Genomic DNA, 20,480 nt, shown 5'->3' with positions numbered 1-20,480 from the left:
TAGGATATGAAGATATTCCCCGAAAGAATGGTCCTCAGCCTCTGCTTATGGGCGCTCTCAGTGCTGAATGGACAAGGTGCACCTTCTTCCCTGCACAGTGCCATCTTCCAAGAGGTCAAACACTTGCAAGTTCCACCCTCACGTACTTTGCTCCCATCCTTGACTTGCTCGTGACATTCTCTCCCCGCTGTACGTGGGCCTGTGTGTTTCCCCCTCAGCTCTTAGCACCCCATAGCCCACTTCATTGTTCCATGAAAACAAGACTCTCGGCCACATTTCTTCCCTGTCCTATGTATCCCAGTTTCTGAAAGAAATGGCTGGCATGAAGCAGGTGCTCAGTAAGTGCAGAGTGAGTTAACAGCATGTTCAAGATGGGAATAAGTGAGAAACAGAAAGATGGATCCATGAGGATGTCAGAGCACCTGGCAGTGTGCTGACAGCCCCCGGCCCAGGGGGTACAGTGGTTAAGGACAGTTCTACACAGAGTCACTGCAGCCCTGAGTGGCTAAGGGAAGAGCCAGAAGCAGCTCAAGCACTAGCTCAGAAACACGGAGTTTTCTCTCAGGACCCTGACTCGCCACCTGGCTTCCTTCCCTGGCTCACTCTCCCAGAGGCTGTTCCAGCTTGAGAGCCCTGGGTGGGGGCTGCACCCCTGTCTCCTTCCATTAACAAAGAGATGTGCAGATGCACAGGGCCCAGTGCCTGTCAGGAGGCGGCTGCGTAAATGTGCCAGGTTTACTGGGCCCATACTCTTCACTGCCTGTCTCTTATAGTGGGGTTAACTCTTAGTAGGAATCATAAAAAGTTTCGTTAACAATTTTATTCCAGTTGGGCCAACTTAACTGAACTATTCCAAATTTGTTATATTATTTACCAATAAGAAAGTAAGCTTTAGGATATGAAGATATTCCCTACTTAGTTTGTTATGGTTAATATAGGTTTTTTTCAACATTTGCTTTTGTGGCAGGGGTCTTGCTGTGTTGCCCAGGTTGACCTTGATCTCCTGGATTCCTGCGATCCTCCGGCCTCAGCCTCCCCAGTAGCTGGACTCTAGGTAGGCATGCACCACCATGCCTCACCAATTTTTGAGAATTGCTGAATTGTGAGTATAGCTCAGTGGTAGAGCACATACTACCATGCACAAGGCCCTCCATGCAACCCCCATCCCAACTAGTAACAAGGTAACATTCTATTCCACCAGTGAGCTATGCCCCCAGTCCACAGCATCTCCTTTAGCACTCAGACACTAGCCTCCTCTTTACAGATGAAGAAGGGGAACAGTGAGGTTGCCAGTGGTTAGAAACAGACCATGGGTCTCCAGAAGCTGCCTCACCCTGTTGCATCTCCAGCTGCTCCTCTTAACAGCAACTGGCCATCAGTCCCCAAGAGCCTTAGCGAACACCCAGACTGTGCATGCCAAGCAGAACACCTGATCTTGCTCTGGAGGAAATCTCAGTACAAACCAATCAAATATACATGAGAACAGGTGAAAGTAGGTCTCGGGGGAGGCCAGGTACATCTTCAGGGTTGACTGCCCTGGACCATGAGCTGCACTCAGGCAAGGCCAGCTCCAGGACAGGAGATTTTAAGGCGGTTCAAAGAGGGGAGAGAGCACAGACTTCTAGGCCATGTGGCACCACCTGGGCCATCTGGGCCAGAGCCTTAGCCTTGGTTTTGACATTTTCAAAATGGAACAGAAACCTCCCAGATTGACAGCCAATTAGCCCAGGACTAGTTGGGAAGGATTTGACAGCAAGAGGGAAAGTGTAAAAGAGAGGATGGAAATATGAGGTGACATATGAGTTATCTGTTACTGTTGCCTGCAAACTCCAGCTTCAACAAGAAGCATTTACTATCTCACAATTTCCCCTGGGTCACAAATTCAGGAACAGCATTAGCAGGGATCCCCCCCCACACACACTCCCAGCCAAGTCTGCGGAGGCTCCTGTCATCCCAAGGGTGCTCTGGGCTAGTGGATCTGCCTCCGAGGTGGCTGCTCACAGGCCGGTACCCTGAGGCCCCCGCAGGCCCCGAGAGACAGGGAGCAGGGTGCAGTGTCTCTTGTGACCGGCTTCTGGAGTCACACCATTGTGACCACATTCCCAGGTCACGCAGGCCAGCCCTCCCTGCCTCTGCACGGGCCAGAGAAGCCCCTGGGGCGAGGCCTGGGGAGGAGCACCCAGCACGAAGCACGACAGTGACACGGGAAGAGACCCACCCGAGCCATTTGGAGAAGCCAAGAAGGACGTCCCAAGTCACGCAGGCTGTGTGTCTGGGAAACGGAGGCAAGGTTCTGGCGGAAGGAGGAAAGTTTGACTCAATCAATGTCTACCAGGGTCGCGTGGGGTCCTGGGGAGGTGCAGGCAGTGTTTTCCACAAAGGGCCGCGTGGGCCTCCCAGGTCTCCTCACCCTTCTGCTGAGGGTTTTCATTAACCAGCCTTTAAAGACACCTGGGCCATTCTCGGCTCACAGGTGGTACTGAAGTCACCTGCGGCCACAGAGTGCCAGCCTGCCATGCTGGGCAGTCCTGGGACCGCTGGACACAGCATGGTTGGACCTGAGAAGTAGAGGCTCCAAAGCTCATCCATCCCCATGAGCACCTGTAACTTCACTAGAAGGTTCTACAGCTGACAGGTGCCGCTTATTAGTGACTAAGTTACAAAAAGTAAGCCAGGTTGTGGTGGTGCACACCTATAATCTCAGCAATGTGGAGGCTGAGGCAGGAGGTTCACAAGTCTGACATCAGCCTCAGCAACTTAGCCAGCCCCTGTCTCAAAACAAAATAAATAAATAAATAAATAAATAAATAAATAAATAAATAAAAAAAAGGGCTAGAGTTGTAGCACAATCATAAAGTGCCCCTGGGGTCAATCCCCAGTACCAGAAAAAAAAAGTTACAAAAATTAAAAATACCTTCCCTACAGATGTGCTTAGGGCAGCCCCATATTCCCAGCCCAACCTGCTACACAGTGCCCACACAGGCTCCACTGGGGTCCTCCAGATTGATCTCCTTGGTCTGGTGTCCACATTCCCAAGGGAGGGAATTTGTATTTGAATTTCACCTCCAAGGTTTATGATTACATTTGATCTTGTAGTATGAGCACTGTGTTTTCTATGTGTTTGGGGTAAGAAAGAAAGCATAAAGAAAAGTCCCATCCAGTTTTACTCAAAAGTAATTTAATGAGCAAGGGATGACTTTTAAACCATTATCCAAACAACTAAAATTCCCATTTGCAGCAAGCTGTACAACAGCAGGAAGCAGGAAGGGGTATGGAATGGGACATGAGGTTTTATCTTTGCCTGTGTAATTTTAACATATTAAAGATTCTGAAAACTTATCTCTTTTGGAGAAAAATATCTCCCTTAATGTTGGCCTTCTGTGAGCTGAATGATGAGTGCAGTACTTGTAAACCTACTTGACACTCTAGTAAACCAAACTGAAATTTGGGGAAAAAAACAACAACAAAAACTGAAAGCATGGAAGACTGAGAATTCAGTGCATGCAGGGGCTTGTTTTTACCTCCCTCAAGCTGCCAGAAGTTGGGCAGAATCAGTTGACTGACATTTACAACAGCCCTCACACTAAAAATGCCATCTTACTCCAAAACACCAGGGACCTCTGAGGCCTCACCGCTGCACAGATCAGAGAAGCTGTCTTCGGCACATGCTTTCCAAATCACAGCCTCACATGCTGTGAGGGCCAGAACACAACTCCCAAGGTGACACGCTTAGACAATGACCCTGTGAAGTGACAGAGTCATCCTGAAACCTGGGAACAAGAGGCTGCACTGGAAAGAGTGGGGTACAGTGACCCAGAGATGGTCCCTCCTCACCCACCAGTGGACTAGGCACAGCAGAGCCAGTGAATGTGGCCCTCGGGGCCCCAGGGATTAGGGGCTGGGTGCATGCAGCGAATCCTCCAGGGGGAATCCTCCAAAGGACCTTCAAGATAATGTTTAAAAAGGAGAAAAAAAAAGCCAGGCATAGTGGCGCACACCTGTAATCCCGACAGCTCAGGAGGCCAAGACAGGAGGACTGGGAGCTCAAAGCCAGCCTCAGCAAAAAGCAAGGCGCTGAACAACTCAGTGAGACCTCTAAATAAAATACAAAATAGGGCTGGGGATGTGGCTCTGTAGTTGAGTGCCCCGAGTTCAACCCCCCTAACCCCCCCAAAAAAAAGGTAGGAAAAAAAGACAGTTACAAAACAGTTACAAAACAGTACACACAGCACGATCCTATCTAAGTTTAATGAAAGAAGGGAAAGATCAAACCCCACATGTGGCCTTTCACAGGCACAGAGAATTTCTGGAAGGGTCTGTGAGAACAGGGTGGGGGGAGTTCACCTGCAGAGGGAGAGCTGAGGACTCTGTTCAACACAGTCCTGTGCTTTTCTTCTAACCAATTAAATATGGGTTGCTTTGACTTTTTTTTTTTTTTAACTAGTATTGTTTTAAACTTTCATTTCAAAACATTGAGAAAAAGCCTTTTGCCCTGATCCCTGAAATGTCCATGAAACTATGAGGAGAAAACCAGGAAAACAAACTTCAAAAACTTGGAGGTGTTGGCACCCTGAGGCCATCAGTTATAGTGGGAGAGCAGAGCTGGGGCTGGTGATGTAGGCAGGGACAGTCCAGCCCGGGCAGGGCCCAAAGCCACCAGTGAGAGCCCAGCAGGTCCCACACCCCAGGTGTCCCAAGAGGGCAGTGCCAGGCTCGAGGAATTGCTGCCCAGTCTATAGGAAGTGGGAGGCCACTGTGTTCCTCCCCTCCCCAGGAGCAGGGGAGTCTCTCAGAAGTCAAACCACTCCAGAGAAAAGACATCTGGTAATTGACCACAAACCCACCAGACCACAGGACCCCACAGCAAGTCCAGTGCTCCCAGGGCTCAGCTCCCATCAGTGTGAAGCGACTCCCTGCCAAGGGGTGCAGAGGGGACCTGGGGCAGAAGGAAGCTTCCGGATCAGAGACTGTATCTGTGAAACATGGAGGGCACATGCAGGTGGAGGGCAGGGACAGTGTCAGCTCTGCAGAGGGACAGGGCTCAGTGGGGACATAAGAAGGAGCTCTCGCAGCAAGGTCCCAGCACTGGCAGAAAAGCGCTGGAGGCCGTGCCAGGGAAAGGCAGCAAAGGCCCAGAACAGGCCCAGGGCACAGTGGTGACATGGTGTGGACTAGCACTGGGGTTCTAGCACTCCTGCAGCCTCCGCATGCCCATGACCGCAGCCTGCACGCTGAGGGCTGCTCCAAGGTCACCAGGGCTTCCGTGCCAGCAGGTTCCCCTCCAGACAGGTGGGAGCCACATCCAGCTCGCCTTTCTCCATCTTCTTTCTCTTCCTTCCTGTCTTCTTGGAGTTTTTGGGTCAGGTATCTGGTTGAAGATGGAGGCAGGTTAGCTCTGGCTTTGGAGGAAACAGAACCTGAGGAGCCATGACTCACATCAATGCTCTCTCTCTCTCTCTCTCTCAAACACACACACACACACACACACACACACACACACACACTGTAACACCAGCCTGGTAACCTCCCTGAGAGTGCTCAGCTCAGTGCCACCAGGGAAGAGGAAAGACTGTAGCAGCTCTCAGCCTTGGATTCAAGGTCAAGGTCACTGGCAAACTGCAGCTTCAGTGACTGAGGCAAAATCAGCAACTAGTTCTTAAAGACACCAGGACCAGGCAGCTTATTGGCTGAAGGACGGCCAAACGAGAGCAGGCAGGCTGGAGACAGACAGATGGACAGACAGTGGGGAGCTGGGCCCAGAGCAGCACAGCCCAGCAGCCTGACGGGGACCAGGAGCATGAGGAGTCCCTGGACAAAGGGAGGCAGGGCTCTGGTCTCCTTTCCTAAGTGAGAGGTGGCCAAGGATGCTGGGCACCCAGTATCAATTTCATGGGCACAAATCAAGCAATGCTTGTGACACTCTCAGACATGCCAGGGATGGTTCTGCCACTGAAGAGAAGCAGGCAGGAGCTGAGCACTGGCTCTGGCAGGTGACAGACTATGTGTGGGGTGGGGATGGAGCTCAGGAGTAGAAGTGTGAGACCCTAGGATCCATCCCCAGCTCCAAAAAAAAAGAGAACAAATTTTACCCCAGATGAAATCTCTTTGCCTCAGAAGAGCCTTTAAGCCCATCTTGACCTACCCAAGGAGGGTTCTTCACTAGCCACACATTGCAGGAGGAACCTGCAGGCACCAGAGGACAGCAGCTCAAGTGTCCCCGGAAAACACATCCTGCATGAAGCAAGGAAGTGCAAAGCAGTGGGGTTGCAGGGTTCAACCTGGGGGCGGACACTGAGAAGCACAGGCCCGGAGGGGAGCGCAGCGGGCTCCTGAGCATCCTCTGGCACACGTCCCATGCACGCAGTTAACGAAACGCCAAACGTCTGTACCAGGATCACGAGCACTGCAGTGACCACCGTGTATCCCGAGGTGCAGGTCCACGCCTGTTAGCTCACAGCACTTTCAGAATGTTCGATTATCCACTCAATAGCAGCCCACCCCTGCAGCAATACAGAACAAGGTCCACTGTGAGTTCGGCTGCGGGCCTGCGCGGGCAGCAGGAGAGGGGCGACACTGTGTTGAAGACACAGCAGCGACCTTTCCAGCATCGCCCTCAAGCTCAAAATCAGCCGAAATGTTTTCTCTACCATCTTAGTAAATTGACACCCTCGCTCCAGCTTTCCCAGCCTTGGCACCCCCTTAGTATAACACAGAAGGTCCTCATTCCCCCAGAGGTTTGCGAATGCAACCTTGATGTCCCAAGTCCCAACCCTGAGCCTGCTGCCTAGAGGCCAGGGCGGAACCAGCCACAGGCCTACCTGTACCCCACCCCCACCCCATCTACACAAGGCTACCAGCTGTTCCTAGCCATATGGAAAGACTAGCCCATCTGCCTCCTGGCTGGCAAAAGGCAGTTCCAGCAGAGAAGATGATTCCTTTCCTCCTAGGTACAGGCAGTGACTCCTTAAGCCTTTCACATTCCACCTCTTAGGAAGTGAAGTAAAAGAAAGCCAATGTGGCTCCTCTGCCTTCACCCTGCTTGCTCTCCAGGAAGCTCTGAGAGGGGTTTACATCACTGGGCAGCCCCTGTCCCCACCCTCCTGGAATATTTTGTTCCAGTCGACTTCTGAAGCCAAGCACCTGAGGACAAGAAGTTGAGGGGCATATCCTCCATGAGAACTCCACACGTTTCTTACCCCACCTCCCCTGAGTAGAGCAAAGTAACTGCCTACAGTTCTCAAATCTGGACTTTTCTTTTTTTGATGGGGGTGGTATTGGTGACTGAACCCAGGGTCTCTTATACTGAGCTACAGCCCCAGCCCCTCTTATTGTTTTAGACAGGGTCTTACAAAGTTGCCCAGGTGGCCTCCAACTTGACATCCTCCTGCCTCAGCCTCCTGAGTTCCTGGGACTACAGGTGGGTACAGCAGAGCCTGCCTCAAATCTAATTTTTCTTTTAAAAAATAATAATAGGGTAGGCAGGTTCTTCTATTTGCAACTAGTTAAAATGCAGGCCAAATGTGGTTTCACCAATTGGTGACTTAAGCATGGAAATGTCAGAGGACAGACAGGTGAGGATGGAGGGAACATGAGGTCAAGAGAACAATTCTATAAAATGGGCCCACTGCACTGACCCCCACATGCTTTCTTTTCCAAGAAGCAATTTACATGCATCCTCGCTGGTCTAAGAGGACAGACTATGTCACATTCCTCAGGAAACTACTTATTATCTGCATAAGAAATCCAAGCCCAAAATAATGTTCATCAGAGGCACCCAGACATTATTATTGGTAATAACCAGATCCTGAAACTCCAGGATATAAGGATAATTCCTCCTAACAATAAAATCTATAAGAATGTATGATTAAGGATCCAGTTAGAACCAATCAGCATGGGCCAAGGTGACCTAGAGTTGCCATGGCAGTGAATACTTGGAAGTCTGATGTTACCCTGCTGTCATTCAAAGGTCAAGAGGTGGACCTGGGTGGAACATTGGAAACTTCTCTGGGATCCCCAATAAAATGAATGCAGGAGAGGCATGTTGCCCCTCTCCTCTCCAAGGACCCACTCTCTCCCTTGAGAGTGTTCCCTTTCCCTTTCCCTATTCCTTCAATAAACTCATTTCTGTCACTCTAAGTGACATGCCTGAAATCTTTCTGACTTGATTGCAAGAATCAGGGCTTGGGGGCAGGGGGTCTTCATATTGCCTCAGTTTCTCAGAAGGCCCCAGCTCTGTAACAGAAGGAAAGGAAGGACAGCCCAACTGATTCAGAAAATGAAAATGGAAAAGCCAGGGTGGGAGGAATGGACCCGGGGAAGACACGAGCCGTGAAGTGAGCCAAGGTGGAAAGCAAAGGCCCTGCTCTGGCAAGAACCACCTTTAACTTGAGGAACTTCTCCCTTCCCAACTTCCAAGCTCATTCCACCAATCTGATGGAGGGGAAGGACATCTGGACTCCCAGGTTGATCTCTGCCTCTACCCCAGCCCCTGGGCACAGATGGAGACCTCCACATAGCTCACTCCCAAATCCTGCTAGTGGGCACCACAGCTTGGGGCACTCAAGCACAGCACCTGGTGCCTGTTGTACAGAACATGCTGCCTGACAGCGTCAGAGCACACCATTTCCTAGTGTCATGTGGTGGGCTTGTTTGCTTTTGCAGAACCTCCAGAATTTGGGCTCTCTGCAGGGGTAGCTGCCCTGGCTGGGTTTATACTCCAGGTCTGCCCCTTACTTTCCCTACTAAGGAGAGTAGCCCTATGGCTCCCCTGGCCATATACATTTTGCCCTTCAGGCCCTGTCCAGCCTTCCAATGCCACTGGTTTTGAATGTAACTGTGGGAAATGCTGTGGAATTATAAGCTCAGCTACTGATGGAGAGCCCCAGCACCTAGGAGGACTTATAGCACTAAAAATGTCTCCTGCTTCACTTGGCACTTAATATTCAGACCACAAACAGAGCCCCACACTGGTACAAACCTTCTTGGCATTGGATGATATCGTGTTTGCCATGAGACTTTCCAGGTAGCTGCCAAGGTTAATCCCCTTCACGGTGATGATGGCTTCCTGTGTGAGCACAGTCCTGCGGGAGAGAATAGGTGAAGAAGTGGAAAAGGGAGCTCCCCCACCTCTGCTATTCTACGTGCAAATCCCAGGATGAGAAGGCTCACTTTCCAGGGTTCTCCGGGTGAGGTGTGTACACCAACCTCTCATTCACTGACACCAAATTTGTGAGTGTGATCTTCAAAAAGAAAAAAAAAATATATAGCTTTAAGTTCTATTTCTCTTGTACTTCTTCCCAAACCATCTGCCCATATTCTTCCACCCCAAAATTAACACTGAACAGAGCCAAAGCAAACACATAGGCACCAAAGGCCCAACCACATCATGTTCTAGGGACACCATATTTCAGCTCTTCCTGTGGGCAAGCTGGCATCTCTTCTGTGCCAGTGCTCTGGCCTCCAGGGTACTTCCAAGCTATCAGATGCACCAGCAGTTACAGGAAAGGACAGTGCCCATGTGAACAATAGCAAGCTCTCTGCCCCCTTGCACCAGAACCAGGTCTTGAGGCCCTGGCTCCTGGGACTACATGGGACAGACCCCAGTAGCCACATAAAGACTGTGGAGGCCTTGTCTCCTCAACATCACTTCCTGTAAACAGCCAAGTGCCTCATTCAGCTAGCTTTTCTGCTGAGGCCTATTGGAGAACTGGTGCTCCAGCACAGCACTGTTCACAGGAGCTGACAGTACTCCCTGACGTGGTGGCTGCAGACACATGAAGTGAATGAACACCTAGAATGTGGCTAGTTTGACTGAAGTATGGGATTTAATTTCATTCATTCCAATTAATTTGTTCAAATAGCCACATGTGGCCAGTTGGCTCCCACCCAGAACCAGGAAGTGCTGGAATTTTTATGCAGGAGAGGCAACTTAGGGAGTCCTTCAGCAACCTAGTATAGAACCCTCTTCTCCAAGAGCTAGTTCCAACACAAAACCTTTGTTTGTTGTTTGAGACCAGGTCTCTCTTTGTTGCCTGGGTTGGTCTCCATCGCCTGGCCTCTAGCAATTCTTAATCCTCCCTACTCTGAAGAAGCTAGGATTTCATGAATGTACCACTGTGCCCAGCAAGGCCATTTAAAAATTAAAAAAAAAAAAAAAAGTTGTCAAAAGCAAGATAACCCTTCAGCAGTGATAAACACTTATTTTCTGCTCATGTAATAATTTCACTAAAATCCTGTACTTTCCCTATTCCTCCACAGCTAGCCAGACTCTGCCTGCCCGGCCCATCTGTGTTCTGATACTAGGGTACACCTGCTAGTCTGTCTGGGAAATTCCTGCAGTCTTCAAGCCCCAGCCTCCCCTTAGCTCCCCTACAAGGTTCCCTCATGGCCCCATCGGGGGCTTTTGCCCTTACTGTTTACACACCTGCACAGTTGGTCACGCTGCACGTGGGGTGGTACACCAGCGAGGGCAGGAGTATCTGTCTTGCATTCCCTGCCCCTAGCATGATGCCTGGCAGACAGCAGACTGTGGTTAATGGAACCAATCAATGAGTGATTCCCAAGGGACAAAGCAGGCAAACCAGAAGAGGGGGATGATGGAGAAGTAAAGCTCCACAGAGGAGTACTGGGATGGGATTTTTCCCAGAATGGCTCATTTCTGTGGTTACTAAGAATAAGTGATATTTGTAAAATGAGCCATTTTCTTATCCTGTGCATTTTCCCATCCTGTGCATTTTCCCCAACATGCTCTTTGAAACTGCATCAGCTCAATACCATCTACACAATTTTAATTAAAAGTAGTAAAAGAGGAGTGAAGAGAGAACATGGCTTTCAGCATGACCAGTAGGGCTGAAGGTGTGGCACAGTGGCAGAGTTCTTGCCTGGCATGCACAAGGCCCTGGGTTCAATCCCCAGCACTGTAAAAACAAAACAAAATAGGCTCGGTGACACACATCTATACTCCCAGTGACCTGGAGGCAGAGGCAGGAAGATCACAAGGTCAAAGCTACCCGGGCCACTGAGTAAGATCCTTTCTCATAAAAATTAAAAAGGACGAGGATGTAGCTTCGTGGTAGAGCACCCCTGGGTTCAAGCCCAGTACCACATAAATAAAAATAATTGAAAAACCACTAAAAGTGACATCTGCTTCTAGGAATCAAGACAGTGTTTGTTGTTTGTTGTTTGAGACCAGGTCTCTCTTTGTTGCCCTAGTTGTGTCCTGTCACCTCATCTGCCAGCCAGTGTGTTCATGTGGTGACAGTCATCAACATGGGCCTTGTTTGTCTTATCCCTCTTAAGTGACACATGAATACTGTGCATCTTCATGGGCTGGCATGTCATATACAACACATGCACACACTGTGAGAGGCCTACATCAGGTTGGCACAGTGTCTCCTCCAGTGGTGTTACCCTTTGTGTTTACAGCACACAGTCTTTCTTCTGGCTTTTCTGAAATATACAGTCCACTGTCGTCTTCCATAATCACACCATGGAGCAACAAACAGCTCACAGACTTGGTTCCCTTAATTGGAAATGTGCATTTTTCTACATGCTTATTATATTTGTTTTTGTCTTTTAATTTTTTTTTTTTTAACTGAGAATTGAGCCCAGTGCACTTTACCATTGAACCACACTTCCAGTGCTTTATTTTTTATTTTGAGACAGGGTCTCACTAGGTTGCTGAAGGACTCCCTAAGTTGTTGATACAGGTCTCAAACTTGCAATCCTCCTGCCTCAGCCTCCCAAGCAGCTGAGATTACAGGTATATGCCACCACACCTGTCTTTATTATATTAGAATAAAAAGCAAATTTAAAAACTCAAATAAATTTGAACTTCCTATGAAATTCAGTGCTCACTGAGGCCAGAGCCAAGCTGGAAGTAAGATTAAATGAAGGCGCTACGCACCATCACCAGGACACGGCTAAGCACCAGAGCTCTCCTAGGCCATTGCTTACATTGCTGGAACAAAGTTCCATTTTCTTTTCCACTGGATCCACAACAGAATGCTCTTTGATGTATGTCAAAGTCCTACTGGTCCCCAAAATCTAAAAAACAAAATGAAACTAGTATAGTAACATGCTAGAATTCCATTTGCTAATTAATTCACCTATTTACTAGACAATGATGTGACTGGGAAACGGACACAACAGAAAAAATCTAGTCTTCAGGACACTTCCATTCCCATAGGTGACAGATGTTGAAAAAACTAAATGAGTTCAGAGCTTGAGTGCATGACAGTAACTAATGCTTTGACAAAAAAGTAGGGTGATGGGGACCAAAGTGGCCCAGAAGGCCCCTCTGCGGGGAAGGCCTCTGGGATGAATTCTGTGGGAGGGTCAGGCACGAGGGATGTCAGATCCAATGTGGTGTACAAACCCTCATGGAAGAATCTCTGAGAGAGCCAGTAGCAACAAGGGGCCAGATTTACTCATTTAGTGACCTCCAGAGCAACTCTTCCAGTTATCTGCTGAATTGTGTCCCCTCTAAATCCATATTTTGAAGCCTCAACCCACAGGACCTCAGATTGTGAGTAGGACGGGTTGCTAGACCTCATTAAGTAAAAATGGGGTCCTATGGGTGGGCGCTATTCCAGGATGAGTGGTGTCCTTCCCAGGAAACAGTCAACATGTAGGTAGGGGGCGCAGAGGCCCTGGAGGAAGCCCGCCTGCGGACACCTTGACTTGGGGCTCTGGCCTCCAGGACTGAGAGCCGATAGCCTGAGCTGCGTGTGCACCTCGGCATCTCGGCAGGCAGCCCAGCAGAAGAAGCAGATGAAGCTATTGCGCCCAATGGGGCAAGCAGGGTGGGGCAGAGAAGGGCGCAGGGGCCCCGCAGCCAGGACGCGGTGGCCCCAAGACGCGGTGGCCGGGCGGGCGCTCACCGCGCGCACGAGGCTGGGCAGCCCCCACTCGGTGCTGAGCAGGCGGAGGCTGTGCAGCCGCCCATGGCCATCCACTCGGCGCTCCAGCACGTCCACGCCTACCACGCACGGGTTCATCGGGTTCGGGTACTTCCGCATGGCTGCCTTGATCACCGTGTCCCACGGGTGGCTGGCGGGAGAAACACAGTCAGCCAGAGAAGTCGCAACCTGGGGACGCTGGGCCGCAGAGCGGCACCGGAGCCAGGATGCTGCATCTACAGGGGATGGGCGGCAATGCAGTGCTCCTTCCTGGGGGTTCAACGCTTTAGCCAAACTAATCTATGCAGAGAATCTACTCCAGGCCCAACCCTGGATTCTGTGAGCCTTGCTGCTGGTGGGCTCTGGGGCAGAGCAGTTCCCACACCCAGCCTGGCATGCCACAGTAAGCTACCCTTGGCACCAGGCCCCCACACACCTGCATCCCTAACCCAGTTGCCACATGGTGGGCCCTGGGCTGCAGGGTTTTCTTCCTCTGACCCAGGCTGTTTCCTCTCTCAGGCCTTGCTCTGTACTCAGGGAGGCAAAATACTGTTGGCAAGAGGTGTCCCTGCAGTGAGTAAATGCTCCCATCTCTATGACATGTGGCCCTCCCTGGTGCTGCTCCATGGGGACAGAGAACCCTAGGCAGCCAGCACCAGGGTGTGCCTTCCTGCCTGGTTGCCACAGTGAATACAAGCTGGACTCTAACTTCCAGTTGGCCTTGGGGTCCTACATGACCACCTGGACATCTGGTAGCTAAGAATATTATTGTAGAATAAATAACACAACTTGCCGGGGCAGTGGCAAATGCCTGTAATCCCAGCTGCTTGGGAGGCTGAAGCAGGAGGATGGCAAATTCAAAGCCAGCCTCAGTAAAAGTGAGGCATTAAGCAACTCAGTGAAACCTTGTCTCTAAATAAAATACAAAATAGGGCAGGGGATGTGGCTCAGTGGTCGGGTGCGCCTGAGTTCGATCCCCAGTACAAAAAATAATAATAATAATAATAATAATAAATAACACACCTGTCTTATATGCATCCTGAGCAGGCTACTGCTCCCAGCCAAACAAGTGCTATCAAAAATCAACTACAGAAATCCCCCACTTACCATAGCTGGATTTAGGAGTTTTTCAATTTCACGAAGGTACAAATGCATATCCATTCATTCTAGTTTTGACTTACAGTACAGTATCCATAAAGTTACGTGAGACACTTAGTGCTCGTGTTTTCTGATATTCATCATAAAATGGGTTTGTGTTGGATGGTTTTGCCCAGGTGTAGGCTAAGGCAACTATTCTGAGTACATTTTAGGCAGCTAGACCATGGTATGGAGTAGGGTAGGCATACTGGATGTATTTTCAACTGGCAATCATTGTCACCTATGATGTGTCTAATTAGGACATGACCCCACGTCCTGAGGAGCAGCTCTGCTTTGTTCCAGCTTCTAAATGGTATATGACCAAGCAGCCACTTTTTTTTTTTTTTTTTTTTTTTTTTGGTACTGGGGATTGAACTCAGGGTTACTCAACCACTGAGCCACATCCCCATCCCTATTTTGTATTTTATTTAGAGACACAGTCTCACTGAGTTGCTTAGCACCTCAATTTTTTTGGTGAGGCTGGCTTTGAACTCGCAACCCTCCTATCTCAGTCTTCCTAGCCACTGGGATTACAGGCCAACACCACCGAACCCAACCCCAAGCAGCCACTGTTATTGTAAAAATGTGTTCAAATTTTTAAAAATAAAGAGAAGTGTGAAGAAATTTAAAAGCTTCTACAAGGTGCCCTCTCCAACAATAACCATGGCAACATTCTAACATGCATCTGCCCCTTCCATCAGCACAAACACCTTGGCTTCCTGGAGGTTAGCCAGTCTGGGAAGATGGTAGGCCACAGGTACAGTGACCATATAAAGGTCACCTTCCACCGTGCTCCCCCCTGCTCATACAGGCTCACAATCCTACCACATTCCCAGAGCCTGTGGGGGCCCCAGGTGTCCTCAAGCTCTTTGTAAAGCTTCCCCTGCAGGACACCACTTCCCTCTCTGACCCCGAGCCCTGCAACTGAGAAAAGTAAATACTTTTCCCCCTGGTCTGTCTCCTGCCATCAGACAAGCCCCAAACCAGGTACACCACTGCCACTGCTTTTCTGAACTCACAGGCCTCAGGCCCATCTGATGGAGCCAACCAGAAGGGTCACCACCCTATAATGGGCATGCACCTTCCCCCAGAATCCTGAGGGGCTGCTGTCAAGTCTGCCAACCTATCCTGGATGTGCTCCCAAGGATGCCTGCAAAGAGAATGTACCTCCACAATGCCATCTCTCTCCAGATGCACCCAGGCAACTGTGAACAGCAAGCTTGGACCCTGCCTAAGCCCTAGGTGCATGCACACACCCATACACAGGTACACACACATGCACACACAATGCATGTGTGCATACACACTCATCTTTTTAAAAATTTAACTGATGATCCCAGCATCAAAAAAGAAAGATTTGCCAGGCATGGTGGCGCACGCCTGTAATCCTAGCAGCTGGGGAGGCTGAGATAGAAAGATCTCAAGTTCAAGGCTAACCTCAGCAACAGCGAGGTGCTAAACAACTCAGTGAGACCCTGTCTCTAAATAAAGTACAAAATAGGGCTGCCGATGTGACTCAGTGGCTAAGTGCCCATGAATTCAAGCCCAGTACAAAAAAAAAAAAAAAAAGAAAGAAAGAAAGAAGAAAAAAAAAGAAAAACTTACTGGGATTATACTCAATAAGAGTTTATTGAGCACTTTTTATAACTGATAAATTTTCCTGTATCACAAATCTTCTTTCAAAAATATGACTTTTAACAGCTGTATAATAGGTCATCCTATGAATATTCAACCAGTCTCTTAGGGTAACTTATTTTGACTGCTACCAATTTTGCATTATTCAGTCAGGACAGAAGTGAAGAGTGTAGATATGTATAGGAGGTAGTCTTCTAATATATCTAACTTTTTTTAGGATAAAGTTCTAGAAATGGAAGTAATAAATCCAATATCAGAAATTATGACCATATTAAAGTTTTGTTCCAGATCTGATGTCGTTTTTAATATAACTGGCCATTAATTTACTTTATTCTCATACAACTCTTGTTGTATAGGCCAAAAAGTCTGCAGCAGGCCTGATTAAAACCAGGTTTCCCAGATCCCTATCCTATTTCTATGGCATTCAGTAGCCTATAAATTGTGAGGACCCAATCTAGAATCCTTTTTTTTTTTAAGAGAGAGTGAGAGAGGAGAGAGGAGAGAGAGAGAGAATTTTTAATATTTATTTTTTAGTTCTCGGCGGACACAACATCTTTGTTGGTATGTGGTGCTGAGGATCGAACCTGGGCCGCACGCATGCCAGGCGAGTGCGCTACCGCTTGAGCCACATCCCCAGCCCTAGAATCCTCTCTTTAACAAGGAACTGCATAGGCTCAGTTTTCAAACCACAGAATCTTGTCACTAGGTTAATGCAGCCACTGGCTTTAACATAAAGGGCTGGGGGCACAGAGAACTGGCTGGTCTCAATCTCTCTAGAGCATCCTGAGAGCCAAGCACAGACACACTCAACCCTAGATCTAGGTAAGGAAAGAGAATCTAGATGCCTGAAAAGCAGAAAGGGTCCTAATCACAAGAAAGGCCTTCTCCATAAACAACCCATGGACTTCTGGTTTGAGTTCCATAAAAGTCATTACTTTAAGCAGAATGACTATATCTTCCAATATAAAGCCTAAAATGATCTAAATGCAAACAGATAATTTGCATTACTTATTTTTGTAAATTTTTTTTAGTTATAGGTGGACACAATATCTTTGCTTTATTTTTATGTGGTGCTGAGAATCGAACCCAGTGCCTCATGCATGCAAGGCAAGCACTCTCCCTCTGAGCCACAACCCCAGCCCAAATTTGCATTACTTATCACAGATGGTTCTTTTATATAAAACTTTTGCATCTTTTTGGTTGATGATTTAAACATAATATAACCTGCTTAAAATATGCACATAATTCCATTAATTACAGCATGATGAGCCAAGAAGTTAACATAGACATAAGTAAAACTGAAGAAAAGGGTACAATAACCATAACATCTTTATAAGATCTAAGCAGCAAGTCAGTAGCACTCCTGTTGGGTCAACAGTCTGATACCCATTCAACTGGCAAAGCTCCAGTCTAGCATGAGCAAGGGATGGAAAGAGCATGATAGACACAGAGTGCTGGTGGGCACAGCAGTCACAGAAGTGACTCATCTGGAAAGGTTGGTGACAGGCATGCCAACACACTCCCACCTCCAGGTTTAGGAAGATGAGGAATTTGTTGAAGTTTACTTTTAGAAGGAGCAGTTCCAGCTATACACTAGACAATGGTGGGAATGCGAACCCTATCCCCAAAGGGAGGGAGGACTCTGCTGCCTCCCACCTAGGGATGGGTCCCCCATGCAGTTGTACTTTCACATGCCCCCCAGGATGAGAAAGACACCAGGCATCACCTGTGCCAGCGTGGCTAATCCAGGGAAGGTGTAAGGACAATCCTGGCTTCCACACTGGGGCTGCTCTCTCTAGGAACAGCTGGGGTGTTACATGAAGAAAAAATTCCATCACTCTAGAATTTGCCAAAAATCACCCAGGTGTAGGGGCAGAGAGTGGGGACACAGGTGAAACCCGAGAGGCTTCCAGAGGACAATCTAGGAGATGGCATCAGTACTCAGCACTCCAGTCTAATTTTATATATTTCTGAAATTTCCATAATAAAACTTTTTTTAAAAAAGTAGGTAGCCACAAATAATACAAAAAGGTCAGTTACATCCTACTGCCCAAAGGCTCTTAGGACAGGCCACAGCCTGGGCTCCAGGACCCTTTTAGGAAATGACTATCACAGCACTGCTGAGACATTACTGGCCTTCACCATACTGACGTTTAAACTGATGTTTCAAAAGCAATGGAGGGAAAGTGCCGGACAATCACCAGTGGTCAAGGCAGGACTCTAAACCACAGCCCAGCCACTGAGTTGCTCAACACTGCACACTCAGAGAAACAATGCCAGCTCCTCTTAGGGACATCTGTGGTGAAATGATAGAACGACTAAATCTACTGCCACTTAATCCCTATGTACACCCCTCTGTGCTGTTCTGTGTGAGGCAACAGGAAGTGCACCAGAGGCCTTCTGCAGCAGACCAAGCTCCCTGGCCATCATGGAGACCAAATCACCACCCAAGCCTGTATCTGGATAAACCGCACACATAATTCCATTAATTATGCACATAATTCCATTAATTACAACATGATGAGCCCAGAACTTAACACAGACATAAGTAGAACTGAAGAAAAGGGTACTGCTTATTCCAACTTGGGATCTGGCAGACTGTTCTAGAAAATTAATAAACCGAGCCTGTTCTTTTAAGACAAACAGTGGTAGTATTTGTTGTCAAAGATAGAATTTGACAAAAACTGGATTCTGGGAAACTTGCCTTGAGCACGTTGACTGCAGCATTCTGCAACACAGGTGAACACTGCGTTCCAACAACCAGTGCAAATGTCACTAAATCACACCCAGGTGAAAGGCCCACTCACAGGCAGTTCTGAGGTTGGAATGGAATGGAGCTGTTTCCTCTGCTCACTATGGTTTTGTTTCAGATTTTATTTTGTAACAATTTTTAATAAGTCACCATTTGTTCTGCCATAGCAGCAAGGAAAAGCCACAAATTACCAACTACATACCTGTGTAAGGCTGGTGTTCATCCACACACTCCAACCAAAACAAAACCGCACAACACGAAACACAGAAGCAGGTTAAGAATCAAGCTACCTTCTGCTAATCCAGACTTGCAAATATTGTGTTAAAAATGCCACTCTTCCTGCCAGTTTTTGAAAAATGTAGTTTTTTTTAAATGTTATGTTAGTGCAATAAGTCTGTTACTGTTCATTATATGAATTAATATTTTTAAATTATTTTTTTAATATGGTTGATGTCGATAGACATATAAACAAAATTATTAGGGGTCTCCAAAATTGTAAAGTGGTCCTAGGGTTGAACAGCTGAGATCTAGTGGCTTAAATGGGCCCTTGACATAGGGCTGACTACTGCAGTAAGCTTTGTAAGGGGAAAATTTAATGTCCCTTCAAGAAGACAAAGGACAAATGTGGCATTCATATAATGGAATATTATACAGCTATTATAATCAATCCATACATACATTTATACATCTATATACATACATACACACACACACACGCACACCTATATGTGTACTTAGATAGGTATATATCTATCCATATTGATATAGGTATCTATTGATACCAATATCAGATCACATAGATATCAATATGGACAGATCTTAAAAACCTACTGTTGAGAAGAAAAAATGCCAAATGATCTGTCCAAGGTGATGCCATTGATATCTATTTCCAAAAAATGAATGTGTATGTTCTGTGTCCATGTACATACGTGTACATACATGTAGTCAACTGGACTTTGGCACACACACCAGAGCAAGGATTCCACCAAACCCATCATCTCTTCTGCCTTTGGGGAGAGCAGTGAGGAGAGATGACTGGGTCTGCAGGATGATGGTGATGGTTGTACAACTTACTAAAAATTTAAATTTTCTGTAAATACTGAAATTATGGAGGGCTGGGGATATAGTTCAGCTGGTAGAGTGCTTGCCTCCCATACACAAGGCCTTGTGTTCAATCCCCAACATCAAACAAACAAACAAAAGAAAGAAACTGAAATTGTACTATTTAAAACAGGTGACTTATATTATAGATAGGAGTCGAATGATATGTAAATTATATTTAATAAAGCTTAAAAATTAAGTGGGCCCAGGCATTGTGGCTCACACCTACAATCCTGATTTGGCAGGAACAAGTTCAGCCAGCCTAAGCAACTTAGTGAGACCCTGTCTCAAGATAAAAAATTAAAAGTGCTGGGGGTGTGGCTCAGTGGTAGAACATTGCTGGCTTCAATTCCCAGTTCGGAAAAAAAAAAAAAATTTAAATGACTGGCAGCTACAAAAATTGTCAAAAATTTCAAAAGTGACTTTTCACAGCTGACGCTGGTCAGCCAACATTTCAAGACCCACTAGGGTGGTCCTTCTTAACAGGCCCACAAGGCAACTGATCCCCATTACCCCATTATGTACCGAATTCAACCTCTCCCTCTGCATCCAGAGGAGAATGACTCACCCACACCCCTGGGAAAACAGCCGGAGAAATGCAGCAAGCTGTGCAAAATAATATATCCTATCAAATCTAAAGATTTAATTAAAAAAAAGTTTCAGAGGTTTTCAAGGTACTTGGTAAATATTTAGTATGACTTTACATGTACAAAGGACAGAATGACAATTCAATTTCAAGCAATAATCTCTCACACAAAAACAAAAGTCTTCTCTAAGTGGGGTCGGGGAATTTAAAAATCTTGTTCCTTTAAAAGACATTACAAATGCCTTCGGATCAGTGACTTGGAGAAGGCCACCACTCAGGTCAAGAGGGCACTTTCCAGTAGCTCCTAGACTGCCAGAGGCTTCCCTGCCTACAAGTAAGCTCAGAGCTGCGGTCCCCAGGTGCCTTCCTC

General features: G+C 47.5%; 1 protein-coding gene across 8 annotated transcripts in view; it reads right to left on the bottom strand.

The window, feature by feature from the left end:
* Positions 1-4,953: 4,953 nt before the first annotated feature.
* PRELID3A (PRELI domain containing 3A) overlaps positions 4,954-20,480 on the bottom strand; it is a 28,821-nt gene continuing 13,294 nt past the window's right edge. For 4 of the 8 annotated variants that reach the window (XM_081262915.1, XM_081262916.1, XM_081262914.1 and 1 more), the window contains 5 exons: positions 12,882-13,050; positions 11,956-12,045; positions 9,169-9,239; positions 8,978-9,080; positions 4,954-5,368 (listed from right to left, as the gene is read on the bottom strand). In XM_081262915.1, coding sequence (XP_081119041.1) covers positions 5,186-5,368; positions 8,978-9,080; positions 9,169-9,239; positions 11,956-12,045; positions 12,882-13,050 — 616 coding nt within the window. In that variant the 3' untranslated portion in view covers positions 4,954-5,185. Of the gene's footprint in view, positions 5,369-5,390; positions 6,501-8,145; positions 8,233-8,977; positions 9,081-9,168; positions 9,240-11,955; positions 12,046-12,881; positions 13,051-20,480 lie in introns of those variants that run through there. The other 4 variants (XR_014018255.1, XR_014018254.1, XR_014018256.1 and 1 more) reach the window with 4 other exon arrangements.

Source organism: Spermophilus citellus (genome assembly GCF_964194105.1).
Source record: "Spermophilus citellus genome assembly, chromosome: 12".
In the NCBI taxonomy this organism is placed as follows: Eukaryota; Metazoa; Chordata; class Mammalia; order Rodentia; family Sciuridae; genus Spermophilus; species Spermophilus citellus.
The sequence above is the reverse complement of the archived record's forward strand: the minus strand, read 5'-3'. Positions and strand labels throughout refer to the sequence as shown.